Raw genomic sequence first — 19,868 nt, 5'->3', positions numbered from 1 at the left:
TTGCATACAGTAGGCACTCAGTAAAACTTATGGATTGGAATTGTTAAATTCTGAGTTGTAATAAGAAATTTTCAGTAAAATTTAGAAATCTTCAAGGGTGCATGTGAAATAAATGCAATACACTATGATTATAATTGTTTTATGTCCAATCTCCCTCCCCCTAACCCACCATTAACCATTAATACATTTCAGTATTATAAATAGTTTCATTTTGGCAATGTTCCAGATGTGAGAGTAAAGGATTGTGTGCAGAATGTCACCAAGTTAAGAGACGAGTTACGTTCTTTCACCACTATCTCAGAAGAAACCATCAATAATATTCTAGAAGCAAATATCTCACATTCAAAGGTAAGAATATGAAAATGAGAAAAGATGTATCTTTCTTACCATGATTGTCTTCAACTTCTTTTGCCTTTTTTTTAAGCTGTTCTTTCAGTAATGGGGAGGGATAATTATTATTCTAGTTCTAATCTGTGTGATAAGATTGGGGTTAGGGAACACCCATTGTCTCTTAGGGAGTGCCCTTCCTTAAGCAACCAGTGTCTTCCAGAAATGTGTACACACTAAAATTTTTTAAATTAAATTGTATTTTCTTTTGGGAATGTAGGAATATGCTTCTAACATTTTAAATTCAGGCTTGTTGACCTTCCATGTTTCCACTGAATAGTTAATGATTTATGGCAGACATCTAAATATACTGTGGGATCTCAATATTCAAAGAAATCTTTTTGTGAACTAAATTAAGTCCTTTTTCTGATGCAGTTAATCACCCATTAGTTTACCTGTTTTTTAATTGTTTAGGTGATTTAATGTTATAGTTTCTTAAAACAAGGCATACTTACATATGTATTAAAAATCATCTTCATATATGGGCAGTTTAAGACGTTTCTTACTGCATTTTATACCTGAATGTGCAAATTATTTAGTTATTGGATTTATAAAAGTCTAATATTTCCATTCTCCATCATCACTTTTTCTAAGACAGGCTCCATTCTTTGCACCATGACTTTCAATGGACCTTATTTTAAATGCATTTGGGTACATATATAGTTATTTAAAATTCATACATGGTTTAGTGCTTATCACTAGAACACTTTACCTTGAAGAATAATTCAATTACAGTTGGGGAAATTGGAATTTATGGAAAGTTTCCAGTGCAGTATTTGTGCTTTGTAACTTACTTGAGAATTAGTATTGTTTTATAGGACCATTCTGCATTTTTTTAAAGCATAGCTTTTCATGAAGAATATAGCTTAATGTCTAGATTTGTGGTTATTGTTGGGAGGCAGCTATATGGTACAGTGACTAGAATGCCAGGCCTGGATCAGGAAGACCTGAGTCCAAATGCAGCCTTAGATAACTTACCAGCTCTGTGACCCTGGGGCAAGTCAGTTAACCCTGTTTGCCTCGGTTTCCTCATGTGTAAAATGAGCTGGAAAAGGAAATGGCAACCCAATCCAGTATCTTTGCCAAGAAAATCCCAAATGGGGTCATGAGGAGTTGGACATTACTAAAAATGACTGAACAACTATACCTAAATGGCTAGAAGATCTACCTTAAAGTCAGGAAGATCTGGGTTCAAGTTCTATTTCTGAGCTGGCTGTGTGACCCTGGGCATGTCATGTAGTTTCTTAGTTCCCTAGGAAATTCTGCAAGATCACAAGGGAGGCAGTGTGGGAAGTATATTAGATCAGAAATCATAGATCTGGGTTAGAAGCCCTCCATGACCACTAACTACCTAGCTCACTTTGGGCAGGCTATTAAACTCTCTGGTTCTCAGTTTACTTATCTGCAACTTGAGGGAGTTGGACCACTTGAACTCTAAGGAATTTCCCTTCCAACTTTGAATCTATGATTCTGTGAGCCTAAGTTACAGAGGAGTTGCTAATCCTCATCATCACAGGGAGGTTCTACACTGGGAGTTCTCCACATTGATACTGATAAAATCACAGCAACATGTATGTATGTATACAGACATGCATATATATGTATCTATGGAGCACCTCTCCATCGATATGGATTGGCAGTTCCCTCATAATTAGGATCACACAGTTTATATGCACACACACAAACACACATGTGTATATGCACACGTGTATGCATGCACACACATACATGTATATGCATGCACACATAAATACATATACATATGTGTGTGTGTGTGTGTGTGTGTGTGTGTGTGTGTGTGTGTGTGTGTGTGTGTGTGTGTAGATACACACACATTTAAAAGGGTGTATGGGGTATTCAGGGAGGACTAGCACTTCTGGTATGAGGGCTTGCCAAGCCAATTTCAGGGCTAATCATCCACCTTTGGTGTTCACCTGCCACCAAACTCTCACCTGTGACTCCAAGAAACTATAGCATGCTCAGCAGCCACACCCCAGTAAAACTGTCTTGGCAGATGGGCTAAACCAGGTTGAGGGTGACTGACAGGACTCAAACACTTTGGTGAGTTAGGGGGATATCTATCCCAAGCATGAGAAGACTTTCCCTGGCAGAATAGGTAGATGAGAACAATTTGTTCCAATGGCCATAAGAGTGGCTGAAGCAGGCACTGTGGAACCTTACAGCTTGTTTAGACATCAAAGACACTAAGGTCGTCCACTGCATCCTGGGACATCCACAATCATCCTGATTTTTGTTTTGCTAAAGGATTTTTATGAGTCTGGAAGAGAGGCACATGACTGTGCAACTCTGCCTCACTTAAATCCAATTCACTTTCAAGTCAAGACATCACCAATGATGACTTGAACATGAATATATATTTCACAGCCATAGAATCTCGGTTATAAGGGATCCTGTATAAATCATTTAGCTTAACACATGCCTGAGCAGGGATCTTCTCTAAAGCATCCCAACAAGCAGTCATCTAGATTCCATTTGAAGACCTCTAGTGATGGGAGAACTCACTACTTCCTGAAGCAGCCTGTTAATTTTGGACAGCAATGATTGTTAGGAAATTTTACTTTATGTAGTTCAAATTTGCTTTCCTGAAACTTTCACCCATTTCTCCAAGTTCTTTTCTCGATGGACAACCAAACAAAGGTCAGTTCCTCTTTTACATAGAACCATTCAAATATTTACATATGGTAATCATGTTCAGTGTATTTTTCTTGCACCCGGGTCCAATTGGGGTAAAAAATCTAACAATTTTAATGGGATTTAAATATGTAATATGGAAAATATGATTCAAATTTCAGAAATTAACTTTTTAGGAACATATATATTTGATGAGGTTAGATATATGTATAATGGAGAGGAAATGCTATCATTAATGGGTGGGTGACAGTAATGTGACCAAAATGAAATAAAAATTAAAAAAAAAGCAATCTTTGTAGAAGAAGTAAAGAAAAGGCAATGGAATAAACAAAGAGGAAATTTGAAATCATTATCTGATGGTGTCAATGTCTGACTCTTTTAGAGTTACTGATTTTTAGCATAATTTAATTATTTAATTATAACTAGTTACCAGAAAGAATAAATGATGCTGATAACTTACATGAGTGATTTTCAGCCATGGATATGTTTATCCCTCTCAGGGATATCTCTGCCTATCTCTTGGAGTATTTTGAAATTCTCTTCTCAAACCATCTTAAAACACAAACATGCTTTCTTTCAACTTAAATAAAATGCATATTATGCAATTTTTCTAGAAGCAGGGAGGGAATTTTGAAAGGAAGGATAGGGTATTTCCACTCTAAGACAAGAGGGACAATTATAGACAATTAAAATAAAGGTATATAAATGGTAAGACCATATGTGCCTCTGTGATAGAGACTCCTCAAACGTTGTAGAACGATGATGGACCAAGTGATGTTCACAGAAAATATTCTGGTTTGCCAGATTTCTGGAAAACATAATGTGTTGCTTTCACTTCCAGAATGTGACAAAGTTAATTTAGTGCCTGCAAAAGAAGATAGGCCAGCAATGTTGGCAGGTGCATTCTTCAGTCTCACAGCTTTGCTCAGGCATCCTTCCAATAAGTCCATTCAGTTTTTTTGCTTCCTTGTAAATAACGCCAGCAAAATGATTGGTCATTAAGCTCAATATTTGCCCATTTGGTATGCAACAATAGTTCAGTTGCTTGTTGACTCCATGGATAACACTCTTGGTTTATCATAGCTAACATTCTCATGGTGTTTTCACTTACTGTGTCATATAATCCTCACAGTAATCCTGCGAAGTATGTTAACCCTATTTAATAGCTGAGGAAACTGTGGCTAATAAAATCTGATTTATTTAAGATCGTCTGGGAAGCGGTGCAGAAGTGACCCTTCTTGCTAAGGCAAATTCCTCTACTTGTATCTTTTATGCCATTCCTACCTTTTTGCTCCACCATATTGCTGGCTGTTATCACCCCTCAGCACCACCCCCATTTTTCTCTATTCATTCCTTCTGGCTTCCTATAAACAAGCCCATGCATACTCCCTCCCCTTCTTTAAAAATAACAACAAAAACCATCACTAGATCCTCCCATTTTCTACTAGCTCTCATTCCATATATCTCCTCCCTTTCTCAGTTAAATTTCTTGAAAAAAATCCTTTTATACTAGGTGTCTCCACTTCCTTCCCTTTCATCTTCTGAACCCATTCTGATCTGGGTCCCAACCTCATCGTTTGATTGAATCTGCTTTCTTTAAAGTTACCAATCATCTCATTAGTGCAAAATCTAGAGGCCTCTGCTCAATCCTCATCTCTCTTGCCCGCTCTTCAGTATTTGACACCGTTGCCCACCCTCTCATCCTGGTCCTCTCTCCTTTCTGAGTTTTTGTGCAATTGCTCTCTTGGCTCTCCTACCTATCAGATGGTTCCCTTTCAATATTCTTTGATAGATCTCCACTCGTGCAATGTCCACTAACTGTACATGTCTCTTAATGCATTATCCCAACCATGGTTCTCTTTCCTCACTCTCTCATTTGGTGATCTCATCAGCTTCCATGGGTTCAGTTATTACCTTTATATGGATGATTCCCAGATCTCTATATCCATTCCTAATCTTTCTCCTGAGTTGTAGTCTTACATCATGAACTGTCTATTAGATATTTTGAAATGAATATTCCATAGCCATCTTAATATGTCCACTATATTACTCATTTTCCTTCTCTGCAAACCCACCCCTCTTCTAAACTTCCCTATGACTGTTGAGTGTGCCCCCAAGTTTCTAGTCATCCACTGAAGTTCACAGCCTCAGTGACATCCTCAGTCCCTCGCTCTGTCACTCATCCCAGATATCCCAAATCCTGTTATTATATTTCGTAGTCTATAGCTTCAGACTGGGAAGGGACTTTATACCAGGTGAGTCTAACCTCCTCCTTTTATAGATGAGGAAACTGAGGTCCATAGAGGCTAATGGTTTGCCTAATCTAGCTCCTAAGGGTATTAGGTGGGATTTCAACCCGGGTCTTACTGACTTCAGGTCCAAAGCCATAGCCACTATATCATAATTTCCTATACGTAGTCTTCTCTCCACTCATTCAACCATAACCCTAATTCATACTCATGTCTTCTGGATGATTGCGATGACCTCCTAATTGGCCTTTATGCCTCAAGTCTCACTCTACTCTAATCCATGATCCACAACTTGCAGAATGTCCTCCTTCCTCATTTCAGTCATTTAGACACCTAGCTTCCTAAAGGCCTACATCATGACCCATCTCATTCATGAAGCCTTTGCTGATCTGCTTTGCCCCCAGTCATTAGTGTTCTTTCCCTCTTCAAATTCCTTTGTAGTTATTTGTATATGTATTGTTTCACCAACTAGAATACAATAAACTCATTGAGGGAGGGAACTCCCTCTCTTTTGTATCCCTAGTGCCAGGCCTAGTGTCTGTACAGAGTAGAGGGGTAATAAATTTTTGTTGAGTTATGTTGAGGATAAATTTAGTTGAGAGATTTAGGTTGAGAGAGAGAGGACTGGGATTGGGGCATGAAGATCTAAGCAACTCTGGTACAGTGGAAAGAACAGGGGCCCTGTAAACAGAGGAACTGGGTTCAAATACTACCTCTTTTTTAATGTGAAATTTTGTTTTATTTTATTAATTTATTTTTAATTTTCAACAATCACTTCCAGAAGCTTTTGTGTTTTAAATTTTTCTCCTCCTCTCTCCTCTCCTCCCTCCCCAAGACAGCATGCAATCTGATACATGCTCTGTATATACATTTCTATTAAACATATTTTCACATTAGTCGTGTTGTGAAGAAGAATTAAAACCAATAGGAGGGACCACCAGAAGGAGGAAACAAAATACAACAGAAGAAAAAAACAGCAAATAGTATGCTTCAATTTGCATTCAAACTCCATAGGTCTTTCTTTAGATGTGGGTAACATTTTCCATCATGAGACTTTTGGAGATGTCTAAGATCCTTGCATTGCTGAGAAGAGATAGTCTGTCAAAGTTAGTCATTGCACAACGTGGCTGTTGCTGTGTACAATGTTTTCTTGGTTCTGCTCACTTCACTCAACATCAGTCCATGTAAGTCTTTCCAGGTTTTTTCTGCTTGCTCATCATTTCTTCTAGCGCAAGAGTATATTCCATCGCATTCATATACCACAACTTGTTCAGCCATTCCTCAATTGATGGGCATCCCCTCAATTTCCAATTCTTGGCCACCACTGAAAGAGCTGCTATAAATATTTTTGTACATGTGGGTCCTTTTCCTATTTTTATGATCTCTTTAGGATACAGCCCTAGAAGTGCTGTTGCTGAGTCAAAGGGCATATACACATTTTTACAGCTCTTTGGGCATAATTTCAAATGGCTCTGCAAAACAGTTGGATCAGTTCACAGCCCCACTAACAATGCATTAATGTTCCAATTTTCCCACATCTTCTCCAACGTTTTTCATTTTCCTGTTTTGATCAGATCCTACCTCTTATGTTGACTACCTGTGTAACCCTGAGCAAATCAGTTAGGTTCTCTGGACCTTAGTTTCTTCATATGTAAAATGAGATTGACTCAATGGTCCCTTCCACTTCTAATGATATTAACAATTGCTTATAGCAAATCAGAATCTTTCTTGGCCCTATTTTTATTTTAAGTAAAATGGAAAAAAAAGAGAATATAACTCAATAGAAATGTTGTTGAAAAGAATGTATTGATTTTGTATAGTACCTCATAAGAGATAAACTTTGCTTATGTATATAAAATACTATTACTTTTAGTGTTATAATTGGCTGTGTAACTTGTTACCTCAGGATTATAAAGGAGTTAGTTTGATAAGACAATGTCAGTATTTCACTAAATGAAGCCTCACCTTTCATCCATGCTTTGGACAGCAAACACAGCTTTTTGATCTTTTCGTTTTAATGAGATTGTGAAATCAAGGCATATAGGCAGCTTAAATGGGCTTTTGTAGCCACTTTTTAAAAAATCGATTCTTTACTTATTGGAATGTGTTAGAAAGGGCTTGTCCTTTAGGTGTTGGTGTTTTGAGACCAACTCAGCGAGTCAGCCAGCCACTGGATGTCACTGGTGTTCTGTTATGACCAGGTTCTACTTATAGAAAGTTACCCTGCATAAACCACTGTCCCGTTTGAGGAGTTTTGTGAGGCATGATGTCTTTACTTATGAATGATTTGTCTTTCTTCATCTAATTCTTTGTCAAGGAAATAAATGTGGTCTCCTAACTAGATAGGTAAAGAGAGGCGTATAGAAAAAAGAAAGCTTTGTTATTGTGAGTTCAATAAACCATTATGTCTCCTGCATAGATAAAAGAATACCCATGAATACACATGTATATAGCTAATATATATCTATATATTTAGATAATATATAGTTATGCCTCTGCTATTTAGTAGCTATATTTGCATATACGTATACATGTATATATCCACGTGGCCCCTTAACAACTTTCTTTCCCTATCCTTAATCAGACCTGCTTTCCCTCAAAATTCCTCATCTTTACAAATAAACCCTATCTCTTTCCAACAATATCTTATTGAAACAATCACCACAACAAATCACAGGTTTAGAGCTGGAAGAATCCACTGAGGTCATCTAGTCCCACCCCCTCATTTTACAGATGAATTAATTAGGCAGGGCTTAGAGAAGATAAATGATTTGCTCAAGGTAACACAGGTGATCAGGAGCACAGCCAGAATCAGAACTGAGGTCTGTTGTTATTTATTCTCAAGTTACTTCCCCTTCTTTCAGTGGAGGTGTAGATATTTATTACACTTCAATATATGGAGGACTATACTGAGCTCCAAGACAAAGTTTAGCTAAGTTATGTTCCTACTCTTTTAGAGGTAAGAGATCAATACAAAAATTGTTCTAATACAAATATTACATGATGAGCATTCTCAAGAGTTAACCTCACTGCCCCCATTTTCATATACATTCTGAGAACGAAAGTCATTATCAACCCTGGGGATTAAGAAAACAATGCAGTTATTCAACAAAAGTAACTCTTGCTAAATAAAAATTAGAACAGTCCAAATATGTATTGGCTATCTCATTAGTAGTGAGTTTTCCATTACTGAATGTGTTTAAGTAGAGGATAGATTGTCACTTTTTTTTGTAATGTTGTAGAAAGTATTCATTTTTCAGGTTGGGATAGGACTAAAAGATCTCCAGAGTTCTTTACAACTTTGATATTTTGAGATTCTGTGAATGATTGACAGACTTAGAGAACCACAAAAGTTGTAATTTGTAAATTAATAGGGACCTCAGGAGTTACCTAAGCCACCTGATCAATTCAGAATCACCTTCTATGATATTCGATATGGAGGAGCTTGCTATTTTTTGAGCTAGCCTTTTCATATTGTTGGACTCTTTCCAACAGAAATTCATTCCTTCTATTGAGCTCAAATATGCCCCCTAAATCTTTTATCCATTGGCCTTACATAGTTCTGCTTTTTGGAATAGCATAATGCATCCCTTTTGCTTGATAGACTTTCAAATATTTTTAGTCCCCTTCCTCTTTGGTATTAATTTCTTTAACTCAGTGGTCCTCAAACTTTTAAGTCTCAGACTCAGAACCTCTATTCATTCTTAAAAATTATTGAGGACCTCAAAGAGCTTTTGTTTATATGGATTATAAATATCAATATTTACTATATTAGAAATTAAAACATGTACTTTAAAATATTTATTTGTTATTTAGCAATGATAATAATAATACCCATTACATGGTAACAGAACAATTTTTATTAAACATATTTTGAAAACAAAAACAGTTGGAAGAGTGGATTGTTTTACATATTTTTGCAAATCTCTTTAATATCTGGCTTAATAGAAGACAGATTCTATATCTATTTCTGCATTTGTTCCACTGCAATATATTATTTTGGTTGAAGAATATGAAGAAAATCTGGCCTCTTACAGATAATGTAGTTGGAAAGGAAAGGGTATTCTAATAGACTAATAACATCTTGGTATTATACTGAAAATAGTTTTAGTCTTGTGGAACTCTGCTTTCCCTCCTTCCCCCAAAAGGCTCTCAGGACCTCTCAGAGTCTATGGACCACACTTTGAAAATGGCTGCTCTAGCTAAACACCTGTAGTTTCCATATCTATTGATTGCATTACGTGATCTGAGACTTCTCACCATCTTGGTTGTATATTCTTCTTAAAATCTGGTCTCCAGAACTGCATATAAAATTCCAGATATGAATGGGCTGACCAAAATACTGTGGAACTCTGACATTCCTTGATTATGATAGTATACATCTGTTCATGAAATCAAAAATGAAATGAGCTTTTGGGGAAGCTCTTAGAACTATACTTCTGGATCACATTGAGTTTATAGTGAGTTAAAATTTCTAGGTCTTTCTTCACATCAACTGCCCTGAAGTCAGATCTTGTCCACCTTCACTCAAATATGAGCCTTAAAAGAAAAAAACAAATTCAAGGACAAATTTAAATACAAAATGTTTCAACTTTAGCTTTGGGTCCACTTCTAGCTTGTGGTGACGGTTTCATGTCTTTGTACAGTTTGCACAATGCTTGAATACAATAGGGCATCCAACAGTATGGAAGCATGAATAAGTGTCAAATCCTGGGTTCAAATCCTGCCTTTGATACTTAAGTAAATCTGTGACTTTGGTTATGCCACTTCACATTCCTGGGCCTCAGTTTCCTCATCTGTAAAATAGGAGTATTAAACGACACCAATGTGTATGATCTATTGTAGAAAAGCAGGCAATGTGATGGATTTGGCCCTGAGGCCATAGTTTGCCAGCCCCTGAACTAGGTGGTCATTGAGGTCCCTTCTATGATCCATGATCTAATGAGTATATAGATATTAAGAACTTTCTGTGTTTTCATGTAAATAATTACACAAATGTGGAATGAAACAGTAGCAAGTATGCATCCCTTTGATATGCAACCTTCCCCTAATCAGGGGTTCTCAACCTTTTTGTGTGTGTCAGGGACTGATCCTCTTGTCAGTCTGGTGAAATCTACATATCCTTCTGCTCAGAATAACGTTTTTTTAATGCATAAAATAAAACACCCAGGATTATAAAGAAATCAATTTAACTGAAAGTTACCAAAATATGTTCCAAATCACACAAACATTTTAATTCTTTGTGCCTTTGTATGACTCGTGTCACATCTCCCCTACATTAGAATGGATAACAGAATTTTAGAATCTAACAAATACCAGACTTGAAAGCCTTTCCTGGTGCATCTCCAAACAAACCAGTTACTTTCTTTGTGAACTCTTTATTCCATATTTCCTTTCTCATTTTTAAGGTCTATCAAAATTACCAGTAGGTAGGATAACCCAGTGGGATAGTGCCCTCCCAGATTTTATTGTCAGAAATTGCTTACTTCTTAGAAACTCCATTGTCAGCATCATCCCCCAGCTTGTGATATCAGTCAGTCAAGAAGTATTTATTAAATACTTAAGATGTGCTAAGGACCATACTCAGCCCTTGGGATACATTTATAAGCAGAAAGACAGTCTCTGCTCTCAAGGATCTTATATTTTACTGGGAAAGACAACACCAAAAAGGAGCTGAAGGGAGTGGGATGGGGGGAAATGTACCTGGCATGGAGGCACAGTAGAAAAAAGTCCTGTGGAAATGAGTCAGCAGTGCAGGGGAGGGAGATTTTGACTTTGGTTTGGGACTCCACCTAAGGTAGGAGGTTAGAGGAGCCAACCAATTAGAAGGTGAGGCCCCAGGGGTGGAGAGTGATAAAAGGCATTTTGAAAGACTTAAGTTTATCTGGTCATAAAGGCAACATAGTGTGGTGGTTAAGAGTGAACTTAGAGGTCACAGAGTAAGAAGAACCAATTGAGGCCTGGCTCAAACACTTTTTAATGGTATCACTCTAGGCAAGTCATGTAACCTTTCTGAACCTCAGTTTCCTCATCTGCAAAATGGGGATACTATTTGTATGACATACCTCTCGGTCGTTTTGTAGGAGAAGGACTTTATAAACCTTAAAGTGTTATATAAAGATGAGTTATTATTAATTTTATCATAAAGCCTTACTCTGAAATCTCATTATAGTGTGAAGGTAACCCTGAGTTCTCAAAGACTTGCCAGTATTAGTTATGACTAATACCAATTAGTTGAGAAGTATTTTAGTGCGGTCATGGCAACAGACTGAGACTGTTGCCTAATGCAGGAATCCTGGATTTTGTGCCAGAGAACCTGGGTTCATATCTAGACTTTGTTGTTTATCACTTGTTAACTTTCATCGAATCATTTAAACTCTCTGGGTCTTAGTTTCCTATAAAATAAGTGGGAAGAGGGGAAAGTTGGACACTCTCAGAGACCTCTGAGGTCCCTCCTGTCTCTAGATCCTGTGACCAACCTAGCTAAGTTCAGAGTGACTCATTGGTGAGTAAAGGATCATTTTTTTCATGGTTCATGATTAGCTATTAAATAACAAACTATTATTGTGTATATGAATTGTTTTTATATTTTAGGCAAAGTGAATTCTAATTCTTCTTTTAAACAGTTTCTTTCCAGTGCCCTTACAGTAGCTTTGGCTGGAAAATGTGATGAAGAAGTTATCAGCCTCTTGCTGACATTTCCTGCAGATGGAAAAGCTCTTGCAGCTAGAGAATTGTGTGCTCTGCCTGCATTGGACACGTACACTTTGATTGTACTCATTGGTCAGAACCTGGATTTGAAGATTATGATTTACAAAGTAAGAAGATGATGGTGTCTTGTGGTGTGGATTGCTTTCTACAACTGGTTCACTCTGTAGGTGATGTTAGTAACAAGAGAAAAACATAAATAAATATTAGAGCAAACAACCAAATTGTCCCAGTGATAGAATCTAGATTCTCGACAATGAGAAAATTCAGCCAATACTCTAGATATCTTCCAATATCACATATACTCATCCCTGACACAGCATTTTATAAAGTCCTATAGTTAAGCCAAATTAGAAAATTTTGCATACCAGGCAACTACTACAAACCTTTTCTGGAAGCAAGTAGTATTGAACATACCCATAGGTGTTACAGAGATCAAAGAATGGTAGGAAGAAGTTTCCCCACAGGAATAGCATTAAGCTTGTTGCTTTAACTAAATTTTCTTGCAATCTAGGTGCTAATCTCTGTTCTTGCCTCGACCTTCCACTCTACCCTCTGAAATACCTGTTCCACAGACAACAAACTTCCCCTCATCTTAAATCCTATCCTCTCTTACTCCTGTTATCTAGCGCTTACTGAAACCTAGCTTCCTCCTGATGACATAACCTCCCTGGCCACTCTTCCCAGTACTGGCTGCACCTTCACTCAGTCTCCTTAGCTCACCGGTCGAGGCAGGGGAGTTGGAATACCCCTTACTCTCTATCACCACTTCCAGGTTCTCTCCCTTCTTCCATCACTCAGTGAACTCTCTTCCTTTGAGGTTTGTACTATTCATATATACCACCCAATCATAATCCTGGTAGCTGTTGTTATAGAATTCCAGGTCACTTCCCTTCTCTCCTCAGTGAGTTTGATACCAGGCTTACAATTTTTCTTTTCTCCCCATACTAGGGATTTCAGTATACATATTGATTCCCTAACCACTCAGTTCCTTAAACTACTCACTTCTCATGACCTCCACCTCACCTTAGCCACACACAAAAATGGTCATACCCTTGATCTTTTCGTCACTCACAAACATGCTACCTCTGTGTTCAAGAATTCTGAAATCCCCTTATATGACTGTATGCTATTGACTTTTCACCTCTCCCTCTGCCTTCCCTTACATAATTCTATTCTTCATCTATACTGTGACCTCTTGTCCTTTAATTCTTCATTTCTCTCTTCTATACTAGCTACCCTTTCCTCTTCTCCCCTCTTGACTTTTTGTTAAACTAATTCAACTCTACACTGTCTTTCTCTCTTGAATCCCTAGCCCTCTTACCCCACTGCTGATTACACCTAGCTGAGCCTTAGCCTTGGATCACTCCCAACATTCATCACCTTTGTTCCCATGCATGTGCTACTGAACAAAGGTAGAGAAAATCATGGAACCATTCTGATTGTGTTCACAACAAATTTATGTTATGTAACCTCAACTGAGCCCTCACTGCTGCTAAGAAACCCTACTACACCTACCTTATCAACTCACTAGCCTACTCTCCATAGCAGCTCTTCTAAATCTCCTTATCCTTCTTTAAACCTTTCATGTCTTCCCCTCCCCCCACTCTCTCAACTGAGAATCTTGCCTCATCTTCTGAAACTGAGACTATTTGCATGAAATCCTTCTTGCCCCCCTCTTTCTCATCTCCTATCACTCAAGTACCTTTTGCCACTCCTCCTTCATCTGTCTCACATGATGAAGTGGCCTTACTCCTTACCAAGGTTAACTCCTCTCCTTGTTCAAGTGATCCTATTCCATCTCATCTCCTCCAAGAAATTGCTCCCCCATCATTCCGGTTCTTTTACTTATTTTCAATCTCTCTCTCTACCATTTCATTTCCTATTGCTTATACTCATGCTTATGTCTCCCTTATCCTGAAAAGACTTCTACTTGATCCTTCCATCCCTGCTAACCATCATCCTAAATCTCTTCTGCCTTTTGTAGCTATATACCTCAAAAAGGCCATCTACAATAGGTGCCTACACTTCTCTCCTCTTATTCTCTCCTTAACCCTTTATAATCTGGCTTACAACCTTGTCATTCCACTGAAAATGTTCTCTCTAAGTTGCTAATAATCTTTTAGTTGCCTAATATAATGGCCTTTTCCAAATCTTCATTCTCCTTGATCTCTCTGCAGCTGCTGATCATTTGTGTCCTTGATGCTCTTCTCTGTCAGTTTTTGGGACACTGATCTCTCTTGGTTTTCTTCCTGCCTCTCGGACCACTCCTCTGTCTCCTTTGCAGAATCCTCCTCTAGATCGTGCCCTCTAGCAATAGTTGTCCCTCAGGATTGTGTCATTGGCTTTCTTCTTTTCTCCCACTATACCACTTCATTTTGTAATCTTCTCAGCTCCCATGGATTTACTTACATATCTATGCTGATGATTTTCAAATCTACCTTTCCTGTCTTAGTCTCTCTGATGACCTTCAGTCTCAAATTTCCAACTGCCTTTGAACTGGATGTCCGTTAACATCTTAAATTCAGTATGTCCAAAGCAAAAGTCATTATCTTTCCTCCTAAACCCTCCTCTCCACCCACCTTCCCTATTGCTGTAGAGGGTAACACCATCTTCCCAGTCCCTTTGACTCACAATCTATGACTCATCATGGATTCCTTTTTATCTCTTACCACCCATACCTAAGTTGTCTCCAAGGTCTGTAGATTTCACCTTTGCAATAACTTTCAAAAAGGGCCCTTTCTGTCCTCTGAAACTTCCAGCACCCTGGTGTAGGCCCTTATCACTATATACCTTGATTGCAATAGCCTGCTGGAAGGTCTGGCTACTTCAAGTCTTTCTCCACTTTAATCCATTCTCATTCAGCGCACAAGTGATTTTCCTAAAATATTGATCTCTCATTTCAACCCCTCCCCTCCCCTCCTTAAACTTGCCTCCCTCAGAGCAAATGCAAAATGCTCTATTTGGCATTCAAAGCCCTTCATAACCTAGCTCCCTCCTACCTATCCAATCTTCTTCTATATCATTCCCTGACTCTTTGATTCAGTGACATTGGCCTCCTGGCTATTCCATGAACAAGACACTTCATTTCTCTGTTCCGGGCATTGTTTCTGGCTATTCTTTGTGCCAGGAACACTCTAACTCTTCTTTTCCAACTACTGATTTCCTGGCTTCCTTTAAGTGTCAGTGAAAATCTTACCTTCTACAGGAAACTGTCACCAATCCCTCTTAATTCCAGTGCCTTCCCTCTGTTATTTTCTATTTATTCTGTATGTACTTTGCTTTTTATATATTTGTTAGCATGTTGTTTCCTTTGTTAGATTGTAAACTCTTCAAGGGCAATCCCTGTCTTTTGCCTCTTTTTGTATCCCTAGCACTTAGCAGAGTGCCTAGCACATAGTAGGCACTTTATAAATATTGATTGATTAATTGATTATTTCTGTGAAGCTGCAGGATTATGAGTTTTGTCAAAATTTTCTAAATTAGGTACCCTAGAACAAAGCCCAAGCCACGTTTAGCTTTTCCTACAGGCTACGTCATAAAACCTTTACTAAGTGAAATAATGTGATATAACATATAATATATAATATAATTTAGTATGCATCAAACCTCTTTTAAGCCACCGAATTGAGGCCATTATTAATATATGAAGACTATTTTAGGCAATTTTCAGTGATCAACCAAAAGCTAGAAGCAACATCAATAACCACTACAACAAAAATATTGTGAAGAATTCCATGAAATATAAAATACAATATCCACCCTTTCTAGTAATTTTCACCTGTCTGTCAGGGGCACTTAACTAAATTCCAGCCATTTCCCCTTGACAAGTTAAGTGTCTCTTAGTGCCACTTTTAAAGTGCAGCTATAATTAGAGAAGCAAGCAGGGAAAGTGGTGTAACTCTGCTGAACATTTCTGTGGCTCAAATTTTATTTCTTGACTTAATTGGCAAGGAAACCTACCTTATGCTGTTAGCAGAAGGAGTCTATGGAAAAGCAAGCTGGACTCTCAATTATCTTGCTGGTTATCAAGTAAGATGTCAGCTAATGGCAGTCATCCAGTGATCACGAAAACTCTTGAGAAAGGATAAGGGGAAGAGACAATAGTCTACCTAATTTCTCTACCCTTGAATGCTGGGCAATTAGAACATTTATCTCTGAATGGTTTGTAAAGTTAAGTATTTGCTGTTCAGTTCACAATAGATGATGCATTAGGGAACCTTATTTTGGCATCAGTTTAGTAGGTTATTTTCTAACTTTGTTTTTGAGAGGCAGCGTGATATAGTAGATAGAGAGCTGGCCTTAGAGCAAGAAAGACTTGAGTTCTGGACTCCCTTCCAGTACAGAAAGGGCAGCTAGGTAGTGCAGTGGATAGAGTGTCAGGCCTGGAGTCAGGAAGACCTGAGTTCAAATCCAGCCTCAGACATTTGCTAGCTGTGTGACCCTGGGCAAGTCATTTAACCCTATTTGCCTGAATTTTCTCATCTGTAAAATGAGCTGGAGAAGAAAATGGCAAACCACTACAGTATCTTTGCCAAGAATACCCCAAATGGGGTCACAAAGACTGAAAGGACTGAACAACAACTAAGACTGAATGGCTATTTGATCTAGGGCCAGTTACTTAACCTGTAGGTAATTTTCTATTACTCTAAGTTGCAAAGCGTGTACCAAAGAGAGAGTTTATTCATTGGGGAGTTGTCTTTATTAATCAAATCATAGTTCTAGTCCCCACCAAAAACTTGTTTTTTATGATATTTTGTTCGTGTTAACAGATTTTGGATTTAGGATGACTTTTATTTACTGATGACAGGTATGAGTCTATCAAATAAGCTGATTGAATGGTGATTTAAATATGCCAATTTTTCATGCAATGGAATTGTACATAATATTTAATTATAATGAGCTCTGAATTATAATCAGTCTGCAATTTGATAAATAACATACATAGCATTTGAGGATCCTCTTTCACAGTGCATCTCAAGTTTGGGGTATTCTTTGGGTCTATATTTATTAAAAATTATACCTCATAGGGTCCATCCATGTGTTTAGTTTTTACAACATGGCCAGAGGACTCAAATTATTTCAAGACAAATGTGTCCAATAAAGTAGTAAGTAAGAAAAGTGGTATAGAACATCATTCCCACAAACCTAGGGTTTATTCTTTCAAAATATATAGATCATCAATGAGATCAAGCTTGGAGCATGCTTATGGGAACACGTGTAGGCAGGACACATTCATGGAGGAGCAAGTCACAGTTTAAATGCTGCAAGTCCACATCAATGTCCTCCAGCAAAGTCACCATGCTGTAACTTATTCCCTTCTGCTGGGCCTATACCTAGGCCCTGTATACATCTCTGCTACTCTCTGTCTCCACTTTCTTGGTCTCCATCCCTCTGCCTCTTTCTCTTTTGGTTTTCTCTATGCTTCACTCAACCTGTCTTATGAGCTCTCCTGTGCTCTAGCTTCTAGACTTCATGTCTCCTGGGCCACTTCTGGCCATCTCAAACCCAGTTTGCTAGGGCACAATGTTTAGAAAGGTTCTCCACGATAAGGGTAAACTGATTCTCAAGTCTTAGCCGTCACAGCCCCAGTCAGCTAATAAAAGATAGGTAAAATTCTCTCAAAGATGATGTATTCTTTGAGCACAGGTGTCAGAATTGAAACATACTCCTTTGTAACAGACACTCTCTGCTTTAGGGTTAGAAACTCCCAAATTACTGTCTGGCTTGTTATGCAAACGGATTTGCAGCAGATAGAAAGCTAAGAAGAGACAAGGTCTTATTGTTTTCCATCCATTTACCCCAAGTTCTTTGTTTTATTATGAATATTGGCCACAGGCAAAACCCTCCTAGGTTTGGGGCTTGATTTTTAACCTGAGAAAAAACTTCCCTATATTTGGAATACAAATCAGAAAACAAGGAACTTGTTTTTAACACGAAAAATTGTCAAAAATAAGTAATGTTTTATTCTTTTCTTTGAAGTACTATTCTTTTTTCCTTTTTCCTTTTTCGTACTGTCAATACTACAACCAGGTTAAAAAAAATCTCACACCATGTTTGACTTCTGCTAATTAGTTTCACATATACAGTCTCCAAGTCCTTCTTATTCTACTTCTGAAATGTTTCAAATGTCTCCCACCCTTATTTCTCCCCCCCTCCTCCTTCCCCCTCCCCCTCCCTTCTCCTTTCCCCTCCCCCTCCTCCTTCTTCTTCTACTATTACTACTACTACTACTACTACTACTACTACTACTACTACTACTACTACTACTACTACTACACTACTTTTGTTCAGTCATTTTTTGAGTTGTGTCTGATTCTTTGTAGTCTAAACTGGGGTTTTCTTGGCAGAGATACCGGAATGGTTTGCCATTTCCTTTTCCAGCTCATTTTGTAGGTGAGGGACTGAGGCAAACAGGATTAAATAACTTGCCCAGGGTTACAAAGCTAGTAAGTGTCTTCGGCCAGATTTGAACTGGTTTTCCTGCCTCCAACCCTGGTGCTCTATTGACCATACCACCCAGCTGCCTCCTCCTTCTCCTCCTCTTCCACATTTATATAGCAATTACTATGTGCCAGGTTCTGTGCTAAGCATTTTACAATTATTATCTCATTTGATGCTTACAGTAACCCCATGAAGCAGGTGCTATTATTCCAACCTGTGGCAGAACCTTCTGAGCTCACATTGCTTTGATCAGCCACAGTTGGACACACTCACTATACCTTGACCCTGACATACTGATGTCATTTTGGTCCTCTTTGAGGATGAAAGACAGCAACCATCCAACCAATTATTATCCCTATTTTATAGATGACAAAACTGAAGCAGGCAGAAGTTAAATGACTTGCTGAGGGTCACATAGGTAGGAAGTGTCTGAGGCTAGATTTGAATTCAGGTCTTCCTTACTCCAAGCCCACCACTGTACCCACTGTGCTGCCAGCTGTACTTACCATTTTCATACTGCTACTATCCTAGTTCAGACCCTTATTACCTCTTACCTGGAGTAATCTCCTAATCAATTTCTGTTTCAAGACTCTTTTTTCCTTTAATCTAGCCTATAGATCCCCATGAGGTTGGTCTTTTTATTATATACAATGATCATGTCATTCCATGGATCCAAAATATTTTTTCTTCTTTCAGATGTTGATACCACCAGAGGCAAATTCCTTACTGAACTCCTTGTTGGATGTGGTTTCGAGCATCAACTCTTTACTTACTAAGGCTCAGCACATTCTCGAATATCTCCCTGAATTTCTTCAATTATTTAAAAGTATTCCTTTGCTTGATATTCCTGAATTTCCACAGGTTTGTATGTGTTTGATCTTTGCCACTTTGGAAACAGCTGCAATTGATTCTTCCATTGGGTTTTCCAGGGTTAGTCATTCTTTGAAGGACTGGTGCTCATATTAGACAAAGAAATGTAAGAACCCAAACTATTCTCCATAGACTGTTGCTAGAGCATGAAAGAAGAGGGGGGTGGTTTTGAGTTATGATTTTCTCTCTAGATTGGATTACACAGAATTGTCTGTCTGTCTGTCTTTCTTTCTTTCTTTCTTTCTTTCTTTCTTTCTTTCTTTCTTTCTTTCTTTCTTTCTTTCTTTCTTTCTTTCTTTCTTTCTTTCTTTCTTTCTTTCTTTCTTTCTTCTTTTTTTTTAAGCAATTGGGGTTAAGTGACTTGCCCAGTTCTTCTTTTTTTTTAAGCAATTGGGGTTAAGTGACTTGCCCAGGCTCACACAGCTACTAAGTGTCAAGTGTTTGGTCTGAGGTCACATTTGAACTCGGGTCCTCCTGACTTCAGGTCCAGTGCTCTATCCACTGCGCCACCTAGCTGCCCCTTTATACAGAATTGTTAATGTCAGTAATGCCAATCAT

General features: G+C 38.2%; 1 protein-coding gene across 1 annotated transcript in view; it reads left to right on the top strand.

The window, feature by feature from the left end:
* The window catches only part of ABCA13 (ATP binding cassette subfamily A member 13), a 482,687-nt gene that overhangs the window by 82,258 nt on the left and 380,561 nt on the right, over positions 1-19,868 (top strand). The window contains 3 exon segments of the mRNA XM_078151686.1: positions 227-348; positions 11,915-12,106; positions 19,137-19,301. Coding sequence (XP_078007812.1) covers positions 227-348; positions 11,915-12,106; positions 19,137-19,301 — 479 coding nt within the window.

The sequence above is a fragment of the Phascolarctos cinereus genome, unplaced genomic scaffold, assembly GCF_003287225.1.
Source record: "Phascolarctos cinereus isolate Bilbo 61053 unplaced genomic scaffold, phaCin_HiC Scaffold_4;HRSCAF=312, whole genome shotgun sequence".
Classification (NCBI taxonomy): Eukaryota; Metazoa; Chordata; class Mammalia; order Diprotodontia; family Phascolarctidae; genus Phascolarctos; species Phascolarctos cinereus.
The sequence above is the reverse complement of the archived record's forward strand: the minus strand, read 5'-3'. Positions and strand labels throughout refer to the sequence as shown.